This window comes from Anthonomus grandis, chromosome 12, assembly GCF_022605725.1.
Source record: "Anthonomus grandis grandis chromosome 12, icAntGran1.3, whole genome shotgun sequence".
NCBI classification, from domain to species: Eukaryota; Metazoa; Arthropoda; class Insecta; order Coleoptera; family Curculionidae; genus Anthonomus; species Anthonomus grandis.
In genome coordinates, this window is record NC_065557.1 from 9,691,035 (window position 1) to 9,715,365 (window position 24,331).

General features: G+C 31.9%; 3 protein-coding genes across 3 annotated transcripts; all 3 read left to right on the forward strand.

The window, feature by feature from the left end:
- Positions 1 to 344: 344 nt before the first annotated feature.
- On the forward strand, positions 345 to 13,282 carry LOC126742900 (myrosinase 1-like). The gene is made up of 12 exons (XM_050449757.1): positions 345 to 490; positions 543 to 670; positions 726 to 816; positions 872 to 962; positions 1,022 to 1,185; positions 12,026 to 12,198; positions 12,249 to 12,343; positions 12,405 to 12,574; positions 12,630 to 12,767; positions 12,821 to 12,908; positions 12,959 to 13,062; positions 13,113 to 13,282. The coding sequence occupies exons 1-12, from the start codon at positions 450 to 452 to the stop codon at positions 13,225 to 13,227; spliced, it is 1,398 nt and encodes a 465-aa protein (XP_050305714.1). The 5' UTR covers positions 345 to 449; the 3' UTR covers positions 13,228 to 13,282.
- Positions 3,738 to 11,958, forward strand: LOC126742901 (uncharacterized). The gene is made up of 2 exons (XM_050449758.1): positions 3,738 to 10,105; positions 10,165 to 11,958. Exon 2 carries the CDS (start codon positions 10,228 to 10,230, stop codon positions 11,170 to 11,172), a length of 945 nt encoding a protein of 314 aa, XP_050305715.1. The 5' UTR covers positions 3,738 to 10,105; positions 10,165 to 10,227; the 3' UTR covers positions 11,173 to 11,958.
- Positions 13,283 to 15,727: 2,445 nt separating the features above from the next.
- Positions 15,728 to 21,838, forward strand: LOC126742898 (myrosinase 1-like). Its single transcript, XM_050449754.1, has 12 exons — positions 15,728 to 15,890; positions 15,947 to 16,074; positions 16,130 to 16,220; positions 16,276 to 16,366; positions 16,427 to 16,590; positions 20,581 to 20,753; positions 20,803 to 20,897; positions 20,963 to 21,132; positions 21,188 to 21,325; positions 21,378 to 21,465; positions 21,516 to 21,619; positions 21,669 to 21,838. Exons 1-12 carry the CDS (start codon positions 15,766 to 15,768, stop codon positions 21,781 to 21,783), a joined length of 1,482 nt encoding a protein of 493 aa, XP_050305711.1. The 5' UTR covers positions 15,728 to 15,765; the 3' UTR covers positions 21,784 to 21,838.
- Positions 21,839 to 24,331: the final 2,493 nt, after the last annotated feature.

The window sequence follows — 24,331 nt, forward strand, 5'->3', positions numbered from 1 at the left end:
AACAAAAAAAAATAACCGGGAGTGCCAATAAAAGCAGGAAAAAGATAAAAGAAATAAGACAGATAAAAAAGAGAAAGTGCAAGATCGGAGACTGAAAAAAATTAACAAAGAAAAAAAGAACAAAGACGCAAAACACCATAACAAATACACTAAATTGTTAACACTTCTCAATTTAGTTTAAAGTCCGCTAAGGAATCATACAATTTATTTATAGTCTTTTGGATAAGATGCAATTTGGCAATATGTTTGTTTTTTATAATTTTCAAAATCTTAAATATTTCATTTAATTTTTAGATTGTTTCTAGATAAGTATTTATTAAAACAATCGATAAAAATTCCAAAATCTCAAGTGTAACTGATAAGAATGATCTTGACAACTAACATCGTCATCATCGTGTTTTTTTATAACCAGATTGTTCTTATAAATATCAATATTTTATTTAAGTAACATGGAAATAAAATTATTGATTTTAAGCTCCTTATTTGCCGGGTAAGTTGCATCATAAATAAATATAGATTACCATTTTTCATTAACTTTCAAGGGCATTCTGCTCGAAATTTCCAGAGGAATTCTTATTCGGAACTGCCACTGCAGCATTCCAAATTGAAGGAGCCTGGAACGAAGATGGAAAGGGTGAAAGTATTTGGGATAGATTTTTACATGCCAGTGGTAAATTGATTAGGTTAAGTATACTTTTACGATATTTTGGGCATTTATTCCATAGGTCGTGAAAATGGTGATGTCACATGTGATTCTTATCACAAATGGCAGGAGGATATTGACAATGCTAAAGATCTAGGTTTATCTTCCTACAGGTTCTAAGAGTGTGAAAAGTGATAAATTTTATAGCTAAAATAATAAATTTTTTAGATTTTCTATTGGCTGGACCAGAATCTTTCCAAATGGCACCCTAAACTCTATAAACCAAAAAGGTGTTGAATATTATTTGAATTTAATTAAGGTAGTTATAAAACTTGTATTATATGTCGTAATTTTTTTACAGAAGTTCGATGGTTTTAGGGACTTAAAAGTGTGGGTATAGAACCTCTGGTGACCATTTATCACTGGGATATGCCACAGCATTTGAGCGACCTTGGAGGATTTTTAAATCCACAATTTGTTGATTATTTTGAAGATTATGCCAGGTTACTTTATCAGTTGTATGGATCTTATGTTAAATATTGGTAAGAATATATTTAAAAAAAAAACCATAATATTTCTCTAGATTTCCAGGACCTATTAATCTATTTCAATTAGGATGAGGTTCATAAAATATACGACTTTTACGAAATATATGAAGAATAGCTTCATTTGATAATTGAGGCAAGAATAAATATTTTACTTATATTTTAAGTCTTGCTTGGTTTACTTTGGACCCTAAATAACATTTAGAGAACTTTTACCTTGAAGATATCCACTCGTGAAAATAGTTGATTCTTTGAGACTTAAACAAAGTGGTCAGCTTCAAAATCAGACATTGTTCCCAAATATACCATTCAAATTGACTGCGATATTTCTGAAAATATTGTCAGGATCCTTTTAAACGTTAAGTAATATTGACAAGAATTCTCTTCTTAATATCATGCTTATTGTTACATGCAAATAGTTCTACTAGCTTTTTAGGTTTTATTGAGTAGTATACAGTAGATATAATCCTTGGACTTCATTCCTTAAAAAACCCAATAATATTATTCATGTTTTTAATTGGACTGGACGAAACCTTTCATAATATTTGTAAAGATTTTCTACAGGGTGTTTCAAATTCGAAACATGGCGATCTCAGAATCTATAAGAGATGCGAAGATGTTTTAAATGGGGCAAGTTGAGAATTTTTGAGCTTAACAATATGCCGTTTAAATAAATTAAAAATTCCAAATCGTATTAAAGATTTTTAAAAAAATACGAAGGTTTAAATAATCGATTTCATTTTTTGTCAGTTTATTTCTTATCCAATTTTAAAATAATTTGCTCATTTGCATTGCCACTTTTCTCTTGCTACATGATGGTGTTTTTCGATTTTTAATATGACGTTTTGCCTTTTGCCAATCATCATCAAATTTATTTTTTCTCATAGGCGCTATATTTGATTTTTAAAATCTTTGCAAATTTGCCTTTTCAATGATGTATCACAAGTAAGATTTTGTATTTTTAAAAACCTGAATTTTTGAAAAAAATTAAATTTGCCGCAGTAGGCTGTACCTAAACTGACAAGAACAATATTTAAACTCTCAATAAAGGTCATACGATATAATAAATACAAGATAGACAGAAATCCTAGCAATGCAATACTGTAGTAGTGCACACACATTACTTCAGGGTTGCACCATTATTATTTTCGAAACACCTGTAAGTATTTTAAGATACTAAATTAGTCTATTTATTCAAAAAAAAAACTTGACAACGTGGAAAAATATGGAAAATGACTCCTAGTTCTAGGAATAAAATGAGATTTTATTCTGAAGCTTAGAACATTATAAGAATTTTAATAATTCTGAAATTTAAAATTAAAACAAAAACTTATCCCAAAACTTAACCTCTTTAGTCCCAAGGAATTGTTTTACTTTTTTTTTGTGAAACTTTTAATAAAATAGGTTTATTAGGATTTTAAAAAAGCAAAAAAAAAAAATTTTTACAAGAAAAAAATTACTACAGAAAAAAATATGACATGTCCAGTATTTTGGACAATTGGACTTAAGTCTCTAATTATGAAACTCAAAAAAACATTGCCTTTCTGGAGAAATGCATAAATAAAGCTTACATTTCACACAAAAAAATCTTGTTTTCTTTGTACAGCCTTGATTACGGCAGCGCATATAGGAATTTTTGTTAATAACACTGCATATTATTAGATGTTCATTACCAGTGGTTCTGACATATCTTGGTGGCATCTCCGACTTCTTGCATTTTTTAGCAGGTTGACTTGTTTCTTCATCTAATAAAGAAGTTGGATTTTGAAAACCTTTTGCTTGTGCTCCAAGGGCAAGAGATTTCCCGATATACAGTTTAAATTCAAGTAAATCCATGATAGAGTTTTTTCTATCTCCACGAGCGAAGCAGTCTTGGCAGTATTCATCCCACGAATTTGTAATTGCCAAGTCCACAAAATGCCAGAAAACTCTTACCAGCCATTTTTTTGTTCGCATACAAATGCGATAGTAAGATATTAGTCTATCACACATGTCCACTCCTCCCATAGAATGGTTGTAACTAGTGACAGAGTTTGGACATGAAACAAGAAGGTACTTATTATTTTTCTTGTCCCATCGGCGTACTTCTGTTACTGGCGCAGAGCCTGAAGATGTTGATGCCATTGTTACTGATCTATTGTCCATCCATTTCAGAATGATCATTTTTTTGTCTTCTCGCACAAACTCATCAAAGGAACCACGACCATTCGAGAGGAGCTCTTTATCATTTTTTATTTTGCTCCTAAGATCTCGCAGAATTCTGTTCATAATTGTCCCTGTTCTTGAGTCCTACTGGATTTGGCTTGTTTTTAATGTACTGTCGGAGAGCAGTAGTGCCTGTGAAGGGGATCATCTGCTCGTCGATGCTCAAGGGGTCAAAAAAAGTCTTAATTATCCAGAAAATTCCTATTTATTGGCTACCAGTTTCTTGACTTCCACATGTTACATCATCAGGCAAAGAACTAAAGTAAAAAGAAGACATTACAATTTTTTTTTTTTTTTTTTTTTTTTTTACGATTTAACATTGAAAATTATATACACCTACATACACGTATAGTACAGTGTTGATCTTGGGTTTTTTATTTGTTTATATTAAAGTGAACGTAATTTTTTTTAAAGTTTTTATTATATTTGTGTTGTCCACGTACACTAATATAAATGTCCATTGTGTTTCTATGTGTTTTAATTTTATGATGTTGACAAATCTCGTTTTATAATTGTAAGTACCTAACATAATTTATATCGCTAGAAAAACGTTGTATTTTCTATTATATTTTAAAGTTGTAATGTCTTCTTTTTACTTTAGTCCTTGGCCTGATGATGTGACATGTGGAAGTCACGAAACTGGTAGCCAATAAATAGGAATTTTCTCGATAATTAAGACTTTTTTTGACCCGTTCTTGTGCCCTAAAGAACTTCCAGAATATGGACAGGATTCTTCTTAATATAAAGTTATACACTTTTTATGAATCGCATCAATGATAGGTTGAACTTTCCATAGCCGATTTGACTGCTTTACCTCATTTGAAACACTTAGATTGTTAACAACATGTAGAAAATTTCTTAATTTAAAAATACGGTCTCTAGGTAGCTGAGTAATGCAAGATATGTTAATTCCCTTCATAAAATACAACCGCAGCCGTGGAAGTCCAAAAATACCCAGTAAAATTCCAGTCAATATTCGATATTCTTTGGCTGTTGACTTTAGTGATTTTTTGAGTGTGAATATTACTTTGTTCTGATAAATTTTCCCAAAAATAATCTGGAAAGTATTCATAAAAATAGTTCAGGGGTGTCCAATACTCATGATCATCTTGTAAGTGCCATTCCGGATCAAGGTAGACATCTTCTCGACTTTCAAAAACATTTCTTTTCCATTTTACTTCTGGGGTTTTATTTTTTGTTTGCTCCTGGAGAACCTGCTCTCTTATTCTGGATAAGGGAACATTATCGTCATCAGACTCCTCTTCAATGGTATCAGAAACCGAATCTGCGTCTGCCGGCGCCGGCTCGTCGTCTTCGTTATCATTTGCCTTAATTGATTCACTGTTTTCGGCGGTGATTTCCTCTTCATCATCGCTCAAGTAGAAGTCACTGTCATTTAGAATCTCTTCAAGATCATTATCCGTCAGTGGTTGCATACCACCTTAAAAAAAAAGACGAAATAATAACAACAATAAAATTTAAAATGTTTGGGTAAAAAGTAAAAACTTGAACCAAATAGGGCCCTGACGTCCAAAATACTGAACAAAATCAAAAGCCGAACACTCTGTAGAGCGACGTTACATTTTCTGTACGTATATTTGTTGATTTACTAAATAGCAGTCAATTTATTTGATTTTAATCAGCATTTTATCAAAACAAAACTGAAAAAAATCCAACGTTGCCAAATATTTTTAACCAAATATTTTTTGGCGTATGTATGCACGTCCAGTCCGCTGCACGGCGGGCTCCAAATCACGTTAAGTCGTCGTGAGCCCATACTAATATATTTTGAAAAATTTACAGCGGGCTGGACGTGTGGACTGAAGAGGTTAAAAGAAAAATTATTTGAAATATTTGAAAAACGTGGAAAATTACCCTAATGTTCAGGAATAAAACGAGATTTTATTTCGTATGCCTGGAATAATATAAGAATGCTTGGAAAACCTTGATTTTAAAACATTACAATTAAAAGATAATTTTTTTTTAATTAATAATAATTCACCTAAATTGTCGGGGATTATTTTGGTTCTAAATGGTTTTATTATATAAAAATGTCACGCTTTGTAATTTTATCGGTTCATATCATATTCTCAAGAATAATTGGGGTAATTAGTAATTTTTTGTGCTAGTTTACAATAAAACAGCAGTCTTTCAGTATCACCAGGATGTAATTTTTCCGTAAATAACTATTAAATGTCTTTAAATTTATCCATCAAAAATTTTTTATATAACCTAATAAATACGAAAATCGCTAATCTGTACCTCAAGAAGTAAAGTTTTCTTTAGTTTTCTCATCCATTCTATCTCCATATTTACTTTTAGGTTTATTAAAATACCAAACTTCTCAATATTTTTATCCAAAGTTTTAAAGATGGATTTCTGATGTTTTAATGGCATTTCTATCGTATTTATAATAAATTTTAATCATATCTCACTTTTCCTCATTCATAAAAACCAAACTTTCTTAAATTATTAGTAAAACTACTGTCCGTTTATAATAAAATACTAGCCAACTGTAAACAAATTTAGTTTTTTCCAAAAATTCGGGTTTTTTATAAAAAATTATAATTTTTCTTGTGATTTAGCGTGAAAAAGGTTGAATCGTGAATTTCGAAAAGGGCTTATCCTGCAAAACGTAATTTTCCAGGAAAAGCTAAAAACTTAATTGCTTCTGACAGATTTGAACTACGAAAATATGAATTTTCCTAATATTCGCAACCTTTGTTTGACATCTTAACCTTGCCAATTTTTTTTCTTTTCAAATAAGTCTACATGGAGAAAATGGACTTGTTTGTTAATTTATTTGGAAAATATTAACAAATAAAAAGTAACTCTGCTAAAAGTCTTGTTCGATGTCAGCTCCTGCTTCTCTGTCAGTAGTCGGCCAGCTCAAAATACTGTCGTAAAAGTCTTCATATTCTGCAAGTATATACTGCCTCAACTTTTTCAAGTCAGTCATTTTTAAGTTATTTATTGGCAGTTTTGAGGAGTAGCATGGAAAGTCTTCAACAGTAAAAAGATTAGCACAAATACCTTTAGTTTTTAAAAGGCTAAAAGTTTCAGTATTAATTTCGCTGTCAATGAAGGGGGGGCATAAAACTTCTCCAGGCTTTTCTGGATTAAAGTCAAATTCGTAAAAAGTTGAAACTTGAAAAGATACTTTGTTTTCTTTAGCAACTTTTTTCCATAGCATCTTTCTGATAACGGTTTTGCTTTAAAGTGTAGTTTGCACCATGCCTTGAAATCAATGATATCGGTATAAGTTTTACACAAAATTTGTCTGATTTAGTGTTACTGAGTATTAAATTCGTATACTGCTCGTGAGTAAATAAACGACCTTCCCTTCTAATCTTACGCTTTATGGTTGCAAAATCTCTATCACAGTCATTAAAGGAATGACCTCTTTGGGGAAAATAAAGAAAAACTTCATTCTTCCTTTTTAAATTTCGAGTAAGTGACAAAGCGATAAGATATTTTATTATGGTATTATTTTTATTTTGCCCAGGACATCCGTCGCAGAATAAATGTAATTCTGTAATATTTTCAGGAACATTTTTACATATAAAGTCATTTAAAAACGAAGCTACTTCGTTTGGTCCCTTCAACGCTTGGCCTAACGCTAATTTCTTCACATTTTGAGCACACATCAATTTGTGGCCTACCAAATGCCAAGTCAAAATTTACATTGAAATAATTTCTAAAAAACTGATAATTTACTTCGCTTTCTGGATATTTTGCTGAAAATCTCTCATGCAATATTGTCACATTCAAAACAGATGATAAGTATTTTTTACAATGTTATTTGAATAGTGAATTTCTTTAACAGGAATTGACTCGATAAAGTTGTGAATTAAAGCATATGTTTCCGCGGGCAACATTTACATTGCTTCTAGACTCGGCAGATTTTCCTCGCATATCGTTGGAGCTTTTATTTGCAATTTTTAGTAGTCGAATTCTCTTTATTCTCTTGTCGGTAGCACCATGCAAGTTTAGAAAGACTACTTTACATACTTCTTTTCTATTTACATCTGCTTCGATAAAATACTTATAAGAGTAACTCTTTGGCTTACTAATTTTATCTTCTTGACGTTTAGAAGTATCCTTCACAGGGAACGCCTCCATCAATCCTTGAATATATATGTCCTGTTCATCTTTGGTATTAAAACCATTTATGCGATTCAATACTGCTTTTTTGGCATCATCGGAAAGATCGAAACATTTTCGAATGCACCTACAAAGATAAAACTATTTTTTCACAAAACCATTTTTGTATATATTATATATTGAATATATTATCTACCTACTAAATAAATAACATTATTTATCTACCTCTATCCACATCTCCTATTATTTTTTATTTATGTAATAGAACATAGGTATACACTTACCTACAACTAGGCCCAGATTTCCTACAAGGAATATTTTTACCCACGTGGTTTGTGTGTGCAAGTCCCTTAACTTTGGCTTTTTTGATAATTACATTTTTATACATTTCACTATTTCTTACTCCTCGCTTCTTTTTCTCTACTCCTGTATCTGCCTCGTCCGAACTACTAGACTCACTCATTGTTTAGAAAAAAACTAGTAACGTTGAACAAAACAGTACCCAAAATATGTGATTGTTTACTAATTCAAATGACAAACTTGACATACACCAAGCAACTATCGTAAAGCGACTGAAACAAGCAAACTTTACGATGCCTATACTCCAATAAAAATCACGTCTTATAAAAATAAAAAATCCCCTTTTTGGTTCGCTTCATCAAAGTTTACTGAATAAAATAGAGTATTTTATTCAGTAAACTTTGGCTTCATTTACTAAACGCGTCACAATGCATTACGAAAAGGACCCATCTCAGCGAGATGAGTCCTTTTCGAAATTTTGTTTTAAAACCAGGAGTTCGTATTTGTAAGAACAAAATCAGATATGAGCCCTTTTCCTTCATAAAATGTTGGCCTACTATTGAACCTGAAAAATTTGCGGAAAAGTCAAATTTGATCAAAATCCGAGTTGAGTCCTTTTCGAAATTCACGATTCGGTTATTTTGCAGATATTTTAAAAATGTAAAAATCCAATATAGCGCCGCATAAGAAAAAACAGAGTTGATGATGGTTGGCAAAGTATGAAACCTCGTAATAAAAATCTAAAAGCAAAGTGCAAATTACTTTAAAACAGGATGAGAAATAAGCTCAGACAAAACATAAATCGATAAATCGATTTTAAAAAATTTAAGATTTTTTCGAATATCTTCGGAACTATACGGAATTGTTAAACGGCATATTGTTAAACGCAAAAATTCTCAATTTTGCCCCGATTTAACCATCTTCGTATCTCTTATAAATTCCGAGATCTCTATGTTGTGGGTGGAATTTGAAACACCCTGTATACATTAAAACAATAATTACTGTAGAATGGGGCTATTCTGGAAATCACGGGTAATTTGAGAGTTCATCCGAAAAATGTTAAAAGCGGCAACAACGCCCACAGAGTTAATAACATTACGCAAACGCCGCGCAAGGCCATTAGTACACATGCAACCGCGTACTCGATTTTATTTTGGCGCGTAAAAATATTAGGAAAAACACGTGTTTTTTGGTGAAAGAACGGTAAGTGGTTAACTTTACTCTGTAAATCTAAACCGATTAATTGTATAATATTGACACTTAATCCAAATAAAAGTATGGGGTTTTAGGAAGGTGTATTGGTAACATAAACATTTTAGGACTCTTTTGTTTTTTTTATTCAGTATTTTCTGGAGTGGGGAAATTTGAGAAGTGACTGGGGGCTATTTGAAAATTGTTAGAAATTGCTTTCAAATCAAATTGGCCTTTTTAGAATGGTATGAGATAATGGTGCGCACTTATAAAAAAACATTTAGCCATGTCAGAAATGGCAAAAATTACGGGCCATATAGGCATTACTCAGGGAAAGCCTTAGCCAGAGCAATAGAAGAAGTAAAAAAAGGGCGGTTAACTTTGGCTAAGGCCTCCGAGCATTTCAAAGTGCCCATCGCCACCATAAGCAGACGGCTAGGGGGACCAATATATTTGAAAAACCGGGAAGACCTTCAATATTTTCCAAGGAAGAAGAGGAACAGTTTGTGAAATACCTAAATATTGTGGCAGCTTGGGGATTTCCCTTTGACATATTGGATCTAAGACTTTTTGCGAAGAATTACCTGGATAAAAAAGGTGTACAGGAAGTTCGTTTGAAGGATAACTTTCTTGGTAGAGATTGGGCATTAGCTTTCCTAAACGACACGAAAAGCTCATATCAAACCGTCTATCATCCAATATTTCAACTAAAAGAGCTTCACTTTCACCAGAAGTTATCGATAATTTTTTTGATAATGCCCAAGATACTTTATTAGCGGTAAATCCTAGTTTAATGGTAAATTATGATGAAACAAACCTTACCGACAACCCAGGCACTAAGAAATATATTTATAAAAGAGGATCAAGGTACCTAGAAAGAGTGATAAATTCGACAAAAACAGCCATAAGCTTAATGTATGCTGGTACTGCGGATGGCGAGATATTACCAGTTTATGTAGTGTATAAAGGTGAGCATCTTTGGGACTCATGGACTGAGGGAGGCCCTAAAGGTGCCAGATATAATAGGTCTAAAAGCGGGTGGTTCGATTCCGCTTGTTTTCGAAATTGGTTTTTTACTGTGGTAGTTCCATTTTTTTAAAATAAACCTGGAAAAAAGGTGAGTAGGTATAACAGAGAGGTTTAAGTCATTTTACCCATATTTAATTTTCATTTTAGGCTCTCATTGGGGACAACTTATCTTCTCACTTTTCCGAAGACGTCCTTAAAACGTGCGAGAAAATGAATATTGCATTTATTTGTTTGCCAAGCAATGCGACCCATGTCATGCAGCCATTAGACGTCGCATTTTATTCTCCACTTAAGAAATATTGGTGCGAAATTCTGACAACGTGGAAGAAAGGCCAAGGGCGGAAAATGACTACACTCTCAAAAGATGTATTCCCTAGATTGCTTGCACAGCTCCATAACAAGATTGAAGAGAATGGCAAAGGAAGGCAAAATTTAATCTCCGGATTTGCCAAAACTGGATTGCACCCTCTGAATCCTGCGCAAGCAAAGGAAAGATTACCTGTATCGTCCACCACAGGTACAGATTCTAATATTTTAGATTCAAGCATTTCAAGCTCAGTTTTGGATGTCCTAAAAGAAATGCGTATGGGTAGTTTTGAGCAGCGTAAAGCACCGCGTCGCAAGAAGCTTACTGTAAAAGCAGGAAACAGTGTTTCTACATCTGATTTGTACCCGTCTACTAGTAGAAATGTTTCTGAAATAAGTTCATGCGAATCATCAGATGATGAAGAAGACCAGCTACAAAATATTGACGATGAAGACCTTCCCTGTTTTAATTTGAAAAAACCTGATAAAGAAATCCAACCAGAAGAACATGATGATGAAAATCAGCAAGAAATAAGTGACGATGATGACCATCCTCTTATAAACTTTAGTAATCTTAAGGTCAATTATTGGGTAGTTGTTCGATACACGGCAACAATTTCAAGCCAATGTTATATAGGACAAATAAAGTCCGTTACCCTGCTAAACGGGGAATGGGTTTTCAAAACATCGTTTTTAAAAAAATCCTCCAAAACCGAAAGATTTTTATCTCCTCCTAAGTTAGATCAAGACGAGGTAACAACCGAAATGATTATCATGATACTTAGCCTAAGATTGAAGGTTCAGGGACCAGGCAATTTTTTACCTTTTCGGATAATCTTTCAGAACTAAACATAAAATAAACATATAGTTACCACTGTTTGTAACCTTCAAGAAACCTTTGTTACCTTCAAACCAGAGTTATTTTTAAGTTGTTTTTTTTTGTTTGATCATTTTTTAGAGTTATCTACTTTATGTTTTTTTGTTTACATATTTTAATTGTAATTTGCAATGTTGCAAGAAATATTTTTTATTTTCCAAATATCCCCTTCAGTGGATAAATGATGATTTATGCAATTTTAAGCCATATTCTCAAAAACCCTATGGGGCAATTTGAGAAGGCCCTAAAAAATTTTTTTTACGGCTTCCAGAAGAGGAAGCCGTTAGTCAAATATAAGAAATAGATACCTCTATCATAGGTCTTTCCAACGCCATTACAAAATTGATCAAGCTTACTTTTGTCTTATAGATATCGCTCAAAAACCTCAAAAAAAATCTCAAATAGCCCCATTTTACGGTACTTTAAAACATAAGACTCCTGGATTTTATTCTCCAGTATGGCTGGGCTAATCTGAGCACCCTAAAAGGTCATTCTTTCATTATTAGGCTGATATGGCCAGAGTAATCATTCTAGCATTGTTTCGGGATAAGCACCTATGGCGCTATGTAACTGTCAGACTTTGAAACATGAGCCAAAGTAATAATAATTATTACTTTGGTTCTTTGTATCTGAAAATTAATACTTCATCGGTGGCACCATCTAAGAGTTATGCTATAAAACATGAATTAAGGTCTTTAGAGACGAAAAGGTAAACTAAAGTTCAAAATGTCTCCAAACCTTTTTGCTCATGTGGAATTCTGGATCTATTTGAAACTTTTTTTAGAATATATTATTTTAACATTTGATAATAATTCACGTTTTTAGGTTTACCATAAACGAACCCCTTTCAATATGCAGTGGAGGTTATGGATCTGGTATGACAGCACCTGGCTTATCCCTAAGGGGTGATGGTATATACCAATGTGCTTATGTTCTGTTAAAGGCTCATGCAAGGGCTTATAGGGTCTACGACGCAGAATTTAAAGATCAATATAATGGTAAATAAATGGAAAAAAATTGCCCTTTTAAGCTATTTAAAATATTTTAGGTAAGGTTTCAATCGTACTTAATACAAATTGGTTTGAGCCTAACTCTACATCAACTGAGGATCTGGATGCTCAGGAAAGAGTTCTTCAGTTTGACGTATGTCAAATATAATTAATAATTTGCATATAAGTTGTATGGAAAGGTTTTTTCTAAATAGCTCGGTTGGTTTGCAAATCCGGTATTTATTGGTAATTGGCCTCAAGTTATGATTGATCGTATTGCCAATAGAAGCAAATTGGAGGGTTTGGCTAGATCACGTTTGCCTGAATTTACTCAAGAGGAAATCGACTATATTAATGGAACTCATGACTTTTTTGCCATAAATACGTAAGAAATAATGCATTTTTATGATTTTATTTTATAACTTATTATTGTATTAAAGATATAAGGTTTACAAGGCTCGAAATACAGAGAATCCAATAAGTTATCCAGATTTTAACTTTGACATGGGAGTCACTTATGAAAATCAGTACTTCTATCCAGAAGGATTTAGAAAATTATTGAATTTTATTAACAATAGGTAGGCGTTTTTTATAGTGTTTATCATAAAAATTAGTGATTTCGTTATTTAAGGTATAATCCAGGATCTATTATTGTTACTGAAAATGGCCTGCAAACTACAAATTATTTAAATGATACAGACCGAATTACTTATTTAAAGGTAACTTTTTATAACGATTTCGTTGAGTACATTTTTAATCAATTTCTTAGGGTTATATGAATAGTGCCCTAGAAGCTATTGAAGAAGACAATATTAACATTTTTGGATATACAGTGTGGTCGCTTATGGACAACTTTGAATGGGGATCATACGAGTAAGTATATTATTATTTTAAAATTTAAAAGAAAAATAATTGTTTTATAGGCCAAGGTTTGGTCTGATACGTGTAGATTTTGACAGCCCAAACAAGACCAGAAGGTGGAAAGAATCTGCCAAGTGGTACCAGCAAGTTATTGCTACAAGATCTTTGGATAATTGATTTATTTGTTGCATTGTTTAATTTACTGAATGTAAATTGTGTATATTACGTTAAATTTTTTGTTTTATTTAAAATGGCAAAGCAAGACTACCAAGAGTGTACGTCATAGCTAAAAGTGACAATTGATTTTTATGATGTTTGACATTTAGCATATTACACAAATTGGCAAAAATTGCGTTTAAAAAAATTGAATTTCCTAGTAAATATTAAATCAAGAGTTAAAAACTACATTTTAATAATAATCAATATTCAATAACATTTAAACATAGAAGCGATAATATAGACACAATTTAAATGAAATATAATAAAAATAAGGATACTCCTCAGGTGGATGCTTAATTATGATTGGGAGACTATCATAAAATAAGGAAATTTTATTGAAATTGTAGCACATTTTATGAATAGGATTTTGACTAAGCATTTTCAATCTTTCACGAGCGTAAAAAAGGTATCATCTGGTGCTTGTATGAGAAACATCCAAATATATTTATTGTATCAAACAAGGGGAATCAATTTTAGCCTGTAAAAGTTTCTAAAGAAATTATTAGCTGAGAGCTCCGAAGAATAGTTATAGAAACTTCTTTAAATTAATTAAACATAATCTTATCGTTAGTATCACTTTCACACACACCTTCTTCTTTAAAGAATTAATTTTTGAAAAACGTTCTTTGCTTAGATTGGAATGCGCCCTTCCGTTAAGAACTCAGCAGACTAAAAAGGAGAAATTGTAAAGATTAGTGACACATTATTCTTTAAGAATCCATGTGGGTGAATTGAAAATTTGTTTTGAACTTTTGAGAATAGGAATCTTTCTAAGATACACTCTGATACCGAAAAAAATATATAATTAAATCCATAATGAAAATCCCACTATAGTTCTCAACCAACTTTGAGTCGTTTTTTTTATAAATTAAATATTTTCCAATGAAATTTGTTTACAGCGTCTAGCGTTAGTAGCTTCTGTACCTCCCGAGTTGCCAGGCAAAAACGGAGGGGCTTGATTTTAAACTCTGTTTACTGCCTATTTAGGAGCTATTTATGTCCAATCATGCATTGTTAGTCCAAGACATTTCTTTGGACTTCCACATGGTAGAGTGTTTTCATCAAATTCAAGAGTAGTAAATCCTTAAAGAACCATCTACGACATAAACTACATTGGGAATTACCTGTATTGTTCTTATTACACTGGGAGCACCTTAGTTATTTGCCAATAGAAGATACATAAAGAAGATACTTTTTTGTCGACCCCGTCAGATATTACACTGCGCGTGCAAATGGAAAACGCCCCAAACCTGCAATTTGGCAACGGTGTCTGAGGTCAATAATTGACAATAAAATCAATGTATATCGATTATCTTATTGGCGGGAAATAAGTATTTATAATAAACAGATGTGATTATAGGTTTGTCCTCGCAGCAGTAGGAAACAAGTTTTAGCAAATAAATATGCGCAATAGAGTAAAATGCGTTCGCCCAAAAACTTCTGATCGTCATCAATTCAAAAGTGTCAGATAATTCGTGCAGTCAGTCAACGGCCATCTTCTGAATATGAACATAATAGTTGTTTGTGTTTTGTCGTTTTGTATAATCCCTAATATTTATTTGTTTTGAAATTTTTGAAATGAGAATCACAATTTTCTAATTCAGACACAAATTTAAAAGATCTGATAAAGAACGGATAAGGCCCAAAAATCAAAATAATTTAGATGAAACTTTTTAGAGTAAGCCCTGAAGTAGCAAACAATTACAGAATTTTAAACTCTGTTAATGATATACACTGATTTAAGTTTGTATTGTAAATTGTTTTTCTCGAATGTACCATACACGATACTACAATTAACACGATAAGTCTATAAGAAAAAAAGAAATTTTCTTAAAGGGTACAGGTAAACTAATAGACGGCTTTGACCTATGTCCACATATATATTTTTTAATAATATTTTATTGTATTTTTTTTACATATATTTTTTTTATAACCTTTTCAAATAGACATGTTTTTAATAAGTGTATTTTATTTTATACAAGGCCTAAAAGTTATTAAGGCAAACTCATCGGTATGCAATAACAAGGTTATGCCTGGTACTGCACCAGTTCACAGGAATAACATCCTTAATGAAATGGAAAACAAAAGAGACAGAAAGTAGTGAACAGGATGACCTGTCTAAAGCTTCCTAAGTGGACTTGTGGGATCACCTATTATCATCATGAGCAGGAAAAAGACAAAAGAAACAAGACAGAGAAAAAAGAAAAACTGCAAGATCGGAGACTGAAAAAAATTAATAAAGAAAAAATGGCAAAAACGCAAAACACCATAACAAATACTCTAAATTGTTAACACTTCTCCATTTAGTTCAAAGTCCGCTAAGGAATCATACAATTTATTTGTAATCTTGTGGATAAGATGCAATTTGGCAATATGTTTGTTTTTTTATAATTTTCAAAATCTTAAATATTTCATTTAATTTTTAGATTGTTTCTAGATAAGTATTTGTTAAAACAATCAATAAAAATTCCACAATCTCAAGTGTAATTAATAAGAATGATCTTGACAATTAACAACGTCATCATCGTGGCTTTTATAACCAGATTGTTCTCAAAAACACCAATATTTTATTTAAGTAACATGGAAATAAAATTATTGATTTTAAGCTCCTTATTTGCTGGGTAAGTCGCACTATAAATAAATAAATATAGATTACAATTTTTGATTGACTTTTAAGGGCATTCTGCTCCAAATTTCCAGAGGAATTCTTATTTGGAACTGCCACTGCAGCATTCCAAATTGAAGGAGCCTGGAACGAAGATGGAAAGGGTGAAAGTATTTGGGATAGATTTTTACATGCCAGTGGTAAATTAATTAGGTTAAGTATATTTTAACGATATTTTAAGCGTTTATTCCATAGGTCGTGAAAATGGTGACGTCACATGTGATTCTTATCACAAATGGCAGGAGGATATTGACAATGCTAAGGCCCTAGGTTTATCTTCTTACAGGTTCTAAGAGTGTAAAAAGTGATAGATTTTATAGCTAAAATAATGATTTTTTTAGATTTTCTATTGCCTGGACCAGAATCCTCCCTAATGGCACCTTAAACTTTATAAATCAAAAAGGTGTTGAATATTATTTGAATTTAATTAAGGTAGTCATCAAATTTTTATAATATGTCCTAATTTTTATCACATATGTTGGATGATTTTAGGGACTTAAAAGTGAGGGCATAGAACCTCTGGTGACCATTTATCACTTTGATATGCCACAGTATTTGAGCGACCTTGGAGGATTTTTAAATCCACAATTTGTTGATTATTTTGAGGATTATGCCAGGTTACTATATCAGTTGTATGGATCTTATGTCAAATACTGGTAAGATATAATAATAGTAGATAGTAACTACCTATATTTCTTTAAGATTTACTTGGATTACTTTAGACCCTTTATAATATTTAGGAAATACCAAAAAAGGCAGAATATTCTTCTGAATCTCATCATCTATTTACTTTGAAGATATCCATTCATGGAAGCGAGTTGTCCTCAGGCACCACCATCCAAAATAGATAATACTTGCTTATTAATTGTTTACTAATATAAGTTAATAACTGTGATATCCTAAAATTGTGATACTCTCCTTTCTCTCTGTCATACTGTCCAAGTATTACACTTTTTGTTTTACAACAATAATCCTAGTATTTTTTAAAATGGTGGACGTTGAATTAAATTTTAAATTTGCTCATTGTCTTCAGATTGTTCTTCTTAGAGTGTCTATGCATTTCGACCCTATAAAAAAAAATCAAAAACATCTAGCATCACAATAGGCGAATTTTTGTTGACATCTGTAAGTCGTATATGGTTAAGACATTTTTCAATACGCGTTCTAATATCCACAGGATAGTCTCAGTTATCATTTCTATTCATACCAAAGTAGTGGGATTTGTTGACTTTTTCTAAAGAAGCTCCGTCTAGCAATAAAATACCGCGCGTCTTTTGGTTTTTACATCATTTGTGTTATTAAATCATTCTCCATTTTCTCAGGATTCTAGCTTCAGTATCTTGCAGCGTTTTTCTGAGATCTGTTCCGAGGATAGATTTTAAATCCTTTCTTACACCAGACAATATTTGCATTTCTTCTGTTAATTCCCTTTCCAATTTGATACAACCCATTTGATTCAAGTAGAGAACCATACTTGATTAAACGCGTTCTTATAATCTCCGAAATATGCCATTACATTGCACTCGACATCTCTATATTGCTGGAACAATACCTAGATCTAAAATAAAACCTCTCCAGTCTTCACAACACTTCTAAACCCAAATTGTGTCTTAGATATTAACTGTTTCTCACATAGATTGAATATTCTACTCTGAATTATCTTTAAATAAATTTTTAGTAAATGGCTCATCAAGCTTATTGCTTGAAACTTGCTACATTAACTAGCATTAAGCTTTTCTGGGAGGATAACAAATTCATTTTAGCCATTAAACACTTTTGTAGGCCACTTTAGATTCTTTCTTTTGATCAACTTTAATATTTTAGCAGCAACTTTATCAAGGCCTAAGGTTTTTGCATCTTCAGCATTTTTCAAAGCTACCTGCAATTCTACCTTTATAATTGAGGGACCATCAGATTTGTCAATATTGGGTGGTACTGTTCTCACGTCATTAAACAATTGTTTATTATACTCTTTCCAGGCTTGCTTAATTTCTGTCGTCTTAACTATAACTCGGCTCTTACTATTTTTAATCATAATAATTAATTGTTCTTTTTTAAACTGTTTTTTGTTTTTTCGTTTAAATTCATGTGCAAATTAAAGTTACTAAATTTGGCATGACCTTTTTTTTGATTTCCATACATTTTTCCAGTTTCTCCTTTTTTTTGGCTGTTCTTATTTTCGCTTTTGTCTCTCTCTATGTTCATGCATTCTCTTGTGTTATTATTAGAGAATCTTCTTCTTTTCAGATCAAAAATTTCTTCCGTCATCCAACATTTTTTCATTTGTTTGTTATGCTCTAAGTAATGGTTTTTTATATTATTTATACTTTCCTAAAGTATTTTGACGTCTTTTTCTGCATCTCCATCATTTTTCTGCACTTCAGTCTCTGTTTTCCAGTCTTCTAAAATTGTGATTTGTTGTATTTGTGATTGTACATGTTTTTTCTCTACTTTCTTCAGCCTGATTTTTATTCCTTCTGTCAGTGGATTATGACCCTACTGTAGGTGTACTCCTGGATAAGTTTTTATATCTCTTATTAGTGAGTACGAAGTCTGTTTGATCCATAGTTATCCCATCATTGGACTTCCACGTGTACAATCTTCTAGGAGAGTGTTAAAAGAATTGATTATTTACAATTAGATAATATTTCGCTGCGAATGTACTCAGAGTATCAACACCCTCATTTTTCTTGCCCAGTGCAGTCCCCAATGTGATTTCTGTTTTTTCATTTTCCAAGCTTGGCATTAAAATTATCTATAATAATGTTTATATCGTCCTATGGCAAGGTTTTTATGTTATTTGAAATTTGCTTATTTAACTGGTGTACGTCCTTGTTCCTCAGGAGCATAAATTTGGATGAGAATAATATTTCCGAGCCCGACAATAATTTGTAGACGAGCAATCCTACAACATTATTGTTCCAGAGTAATATAGAGAATAGTTTTCCCCGTTGTTATTAGCTATTATATGTACCCGGCTATCCCGCTAATGCCTAGAATCGTTAAGTCAATAGAATCGCCTTAAGTCGTTTTATCTCTTGAATTATCTTTTGCAGCTTTCCAGACTATGCCAGTGTTTGCACATTGCATGTACCGAATATCTTGGTTTCTACCTTTTTCTTTTTGTATCATCCAGTTTTACTATAATTCAAAACATTACCTTCCGGAGATCCGAATGAGGGACATGTATTCATGTATGGAATTCCTATTTGGAGGAGGCTAATATTCAGACAGGTGTTTTATTTATTGGGTATTTATTATCCGTTTATTGCCCCTTTCCTCACTAGCTACCCGCGATATTTCTCAAAATATTATCTGGCCTCTATTATATCTTAAATACCATTGATAGAAAATACTTTTCTAAATATCATTCTTATCGTCATATCTAAACGGGTCTACTAGTTTTTTAGATTTTCAACTTTGAATTGAGTAGTCACTTTACACAGCAGATATCTGTCTCATTCTTACCCTTATTCTTAAAAAAGCCTGATACTTTCTATATTTTTAATTTGACGGGACGAAACCTCTTTTGTTAAATTTTAAAACTTGAGACTTCTGTACTGGGATTCTAAAATTACGATTCGACACGATTACTCGATATGACTGATTCTAAATAAAATTTTTAATCTTGTGTGTCTGGCAGATTGCCTAGTTTTTAACGATTTGTCGACGACACGCTTGGGTATATTGTATGCACCAGACGATATAGCTTTTTCCTTATTTAATACGTGCATAATGTGTCAGCATCCTTTTTTAAACGTATTTGTTTTATTTATTGGTAACCAATGGTCATACTCGTTTCAAATTCTGATTTCAATTAGTATTTCTTAAACACAACAACTAATAGATTTAATTCGACCCTATTAAGTCGTTGGATCTATAAAATTACTGAAATTATCACTTTGCTGACCGATTCATTAACTTTTCAAATATAAGAGATTGGAGAAATTAATAAATTAACATTTATAGAGAGATCCAATTTCCCTGGTGTTATAGGTCCTATTGATTGCACCCATGTTGCCATAATATTAAAACCACAAGTGGATTAACACAGAAGTTTTTGTGATTTTCCATTAATTCAATTATTATTTTCCAATGGTAAAATTAATTTCCATATTTAAAATAAATAATATAGACATATATTTAAATAAAAAAATACAAAGGCGAAAAAAATTAACAATATAAATGAAAATTCTTAGTGTTTATCAATAGAAAAGACAATTGACCTTTCCATCTGCCAAATATTAGGGAAAATGTCAAATATATACCAAGAAACCTAAATCAAACCGGATAAAACGAGTTTAGCCGATGATTAAAATTCTTCTCGTCACGACTAAGTCGCGATTTTAGAATCCCAGACCTGGTCCCGACAGATTAAAAATTTGGCGAGAATATTCATTTAAGCACTTGTTTCCGAATAAATGCCTATGGCGCCATCTTAAAATCATCAATAAAATATACCTTTATATATCAATATATATACCATTAAAACATCAACTAAGTTAGTTGTTACTATTGCAATACCATTCAATCAAATAGTGTCTTACTTTTACTTTTATACAGTAGCGCTATCTTAAAGTTAGAAGTTTCACAAGATCATGTAGAAACCTAAAAATTCCAAACTTAATTTTAACTTTCCTTTCTAGGTTTACCTTTAACGAACCCTTTTCAATATGCAGTGGGGGTTATGGATCTGGTATGACAGCACCTGGCTTATCTCTAAACGGTGATGGTATATACCAATGTGCTTATGTTCTCCTAAAGGCTCATGCAAGAGCCTATAGGGTCTACGACACAGAATTTAAAGATCAATATAATGGTAAATAAATGGAAAAATTGCTCCTTAAAGCTATTTAAAATATTTTTAGGTAAGGTTTCAATTGTACTTAATACAAATTGGTTTGAGCCTAACTCTACATCAACTGAGGATCTGGATGCTCAGGAAAGAATTCTTCAGTTTTACGTATGTTAATATAAACATATGATAATTTGTATAGAATTTGTATGGAAAGGTTTTTTTCTGAATAGCTCGGTTGGTTTGCAAATCCGGTATTTATTGGTAATTGGCCTCAAGTAATGATTGATCGTATTGCCAATAGAAGCAAATTGGAGGGTTTGGCTAGATCACGTTTGCCTGAATTTACTCAAGAGGAAATCGACTATATTAATGGAACTTATGACTTTTTTGCCATAAATACGTAAGAAATAATGTTTTTTTATGATTGTATTTTATAACATGTTATTGGATTAAAGATATAAGGTTTACAAGGCTCGAAATACAGAGCATGGAATCAGTTATCCAGATTTTTACTTTGACATGGGAGTCACTTATGAAAATAAGTACTTCTATCCAGAAGGATTTAGAAAATTGTTGAATTTTATTAATGATAGGTAGGTTTTTTTATTGTGTTTATCATGAAAATTAGTGATTTGATTATTTAAGGTATAATCCTGGATCTGTTATTGTTACTGAAAATGGTCTGGAAACTACAGATTATTTAAATGATACAGACAGAATTACTTATTTAAAGGTAACTTTTTATAGCGGTTTCTTTAAGTACATTCTTAATCAATTTCTTAGGATTATATGAATAGTGCCCTAGAAGCTATTGAAGAAGATAAGATTAATATTTTTGGATATACAGTGTGGTCGCTTATGGATAATTTTGAATGGGGATCATTCGAGTAAGTATATTATTATGTTAAAATTTAAAAACAAAATATTGTTTTATAGGCGAAGGTTTGGTCTGATACGTGTAGATTTTGACAGCCCAAACAAGACTAGAACGTGGAAAGAATCTGCCAAGTGGTACCAGCAAGTTATTGCTACAAGATCTTTGGATAATTGATTTACTTGTTGCATTGTTTAATTTACTGAATGTAAATTGTGTATATTACGTTAAATTTTTTGTTTTATTTAAAATGTCAAAGCAAGACTACCAAGAGTGTACGTCATAGCTAAAAGTGACAATTGATTTGACATGTAGCATTTATGATGTTTTTATGATGTTTGACATTTAGCATATTTCACAAATTGTCAAAAATTGCGTTTAAAAAAATTGAATTTCCCAGTCAATATTAAATCACGAGTTAAAAACTACATTTTAATAATACTCAATATCCAATAATATTTAAACATAGAAGCGATAATATAGACACAATTTAAATAATTTATTACTACGATACTCCTCAGGTAGATCCCTAATTATGATTGGGAGACTATCATAAAATAAAAAAATTTTATTAAAAATGTAGCACATTTTGTGAATAGGATTTTGACTAAGTATTTTCAATCTTCCACAAGCGTAAGAAAAGGTAAGTATATTGGGTGCATGTATGGGAAACATCGAAATATATTTGTTGCATCAAACAAGGGGAATCAATTTTAGCCTGTAGAAGTTTCTATAGAAATATTATTAGCTGAGAGCCCCGAAGTAGAGTTAAAGAAACTTCAATAAATGAATTAAATATAATCTTATGGTTAGTACCACGTTCAAAAACACCTGCTTTCCTAAAGATTTATTATTTGAAAAATCTGTGCACAGATTGACACCCTATCGTAGAGATCTTCGTAGACTAAATAGGAGAAATTATAAAGATTAGTCACAAATTATCCTTTGGGATAGAATCCATGTGGGTGAACTGATTGACGCTGAAAAAATTGTATAATATGGAAATCCTACTATAGTTCTTAGCCAACTTCGAGTCGTCTTTTTTATAAATCAATTTATACTATTTTATCTATAATATTTGGACGTCCACATGTAAGCGTGTTTATCAAGTTCAAGAGTAGTAAGGCCAAAGCAACCCTTATAGAACCATCTACGACATGAACTACAGTGGGAATTACCTTTATTGCTCTTATCACACTGGGAGCACCTTAGTTATTTGCCAATAAAAGGTGCATAAAGTAGATACTTTTTTGTCGACCCCGCCAGATACTACACTACGCGTGCAAATGGAAAACGCCTCAAACCAGCAACTTGGCAACGGTGTCTGAGGTCAATAATTTGTGGGATCTCCCATTATCATCATGAATCAATCTACTAAGAACTAGAAGGCGCAATTAAAATGACCATCGCTCACTTCGTGTTACTTCTCCACCTTGTGATGGTGTTCTCTTAGTTCTAAGCCGAGCAGTATTCTTTGGATCTGTTCTAACTTTTGATTAGAGTCGGATTTATTAATCTAAAGAGTTAAAAAGAAGACAATGTGATGGTGAAAAGTACCTATTATTGAAATATATCAAAGGAATTCCTAAACTAGTTTCAAAACACTAACAGATTTTCCTAAACTAAGTATTTACTTTTATTTATTCCACAGATATTATGCTTCAGGTTTATTTTCTGAATATTTCAGGTCTAGGAACAAAATTATATTTGCTGCTTAAAAACATCTCATATTCAATTTATGACATGTTCGTTTTTAATAAAACATAGTTGTCTAATGAGTTGTTGGATGGTTAATTCCGGTGGTTGATTACAGTGTCATCTGAGACTAGTGTTTTCTTAAGAGGAGGGGGCGTATGAGTATACTGAGTTTTGTGATGACCTGGAAACATTCTTTGAGAAGTTTTTTAACAACAAAGTATATTCTGGGAGATTTTAATCCTTCTCATGCTTAGCGGTTCAGAGAATTTTTAGTAATCCTTCCATCTCCATTGCCATCTACTGATAAGATGAAAGCCGTTACTAGGTAATTTCACTTATGTGCTCCTACTTTAATCTATATCAGTTTAACTTGGTTAGAAGTAAAAATGATAAGATAATGGATTTTTTTTATTTAAACAATGTTGGACTTACTTGGTCTTAAGTTCCTTTATGCATTGTAATCAGTTTTCTACATGAAGATCAAGTTGTAAAGCTCTAAAGAAACATTGCTATCAAAAGTACGTAACCTCTACTGAGTCATCTTTAAGGACAAATATTAATAACTTTTGGAAGTTTGTTATTGACAGAAGAAAGAGTTCCAATATTCCATCATACAATATTCAAAGGATTCTTCTAGTAGTAAAATTGTTGATCTTTTTGTAAGGTATTTTACCCAAGTCTTTACTAATAAGATGTATCCTATACTGCTTGACATCGCTTCTTTTGTTGATGTAAACTTATCGAACTTTGTAATAACTATATCATTTATTTTTGATAAACTTTTGAAACTGGATGTCAATACAGGATCTTGTATGTATGAATGTCAATTCTGGCACGTCGACCTTTTGTTATCCTTAACCACCTTCTTAAACTTGGTGTATGCTTGCAATACTAGAAGTCCAGTTTTACTACACCTGTTTATAAATTTAAGGATAATTCAAATGTCTCCAATTAGAATTTTAAGTTATGATCCAAAGGTTTCTGGGAGCTTGGTCTGTGACTGAATGTTTCCTTTTTTAAGGAGCGG

Bases quoted from the DNA above. Each gene is read 5' to 3' on its own strand.
- LOC126742900 (XM_050449757.1), top strand. From the start codon at position 450: ATGGAAATAAAATTATTGATTTTAAGCTCCTTATTTGCCGG. The intron at 491-542 runs GTAAGTTGCATC...TTAACTTTCAAG, and splicing joins TTAAGCTCCTTATTTGCCGG to GGCATTCTGCTCGAAATTTC. The intron at 963-1,021 runs GTAGTTATAAAA...CGATGGTTTTAG, and splicing joins ATTATTTGAATTTAATTAAG to GGACTTAAAAGTGTGGGTAT.
- LOC126742901 (XM_050449758.1), top strand. From the start codon at position 10,228: ATGAATATTGCATTTATTTGTTTGCCAAGCAATGCGACCCATGTCATG.
- LOC126742898 (XM_050449754.1), top strand. From the start codon at position 15,766: ATGATCTTGACAATTAACAACGTCATCATCGTGGCTTTTATAACCAGA. The intron at 20,898-20,962 runs GTATGTTAATAT...TTTTCTGAATAG, and splicing joins AAAGAATTCTTCAGTTTTAC to CTCGGTTGGTTTGCAAATCC. The intron at 21,326-21,377 runs GTAGGTTTTTTT...TGATTATTTAAG, and splicing joins TTGAATTTTATTAATGATAG to GTATAATCCTGGATCTGTTA.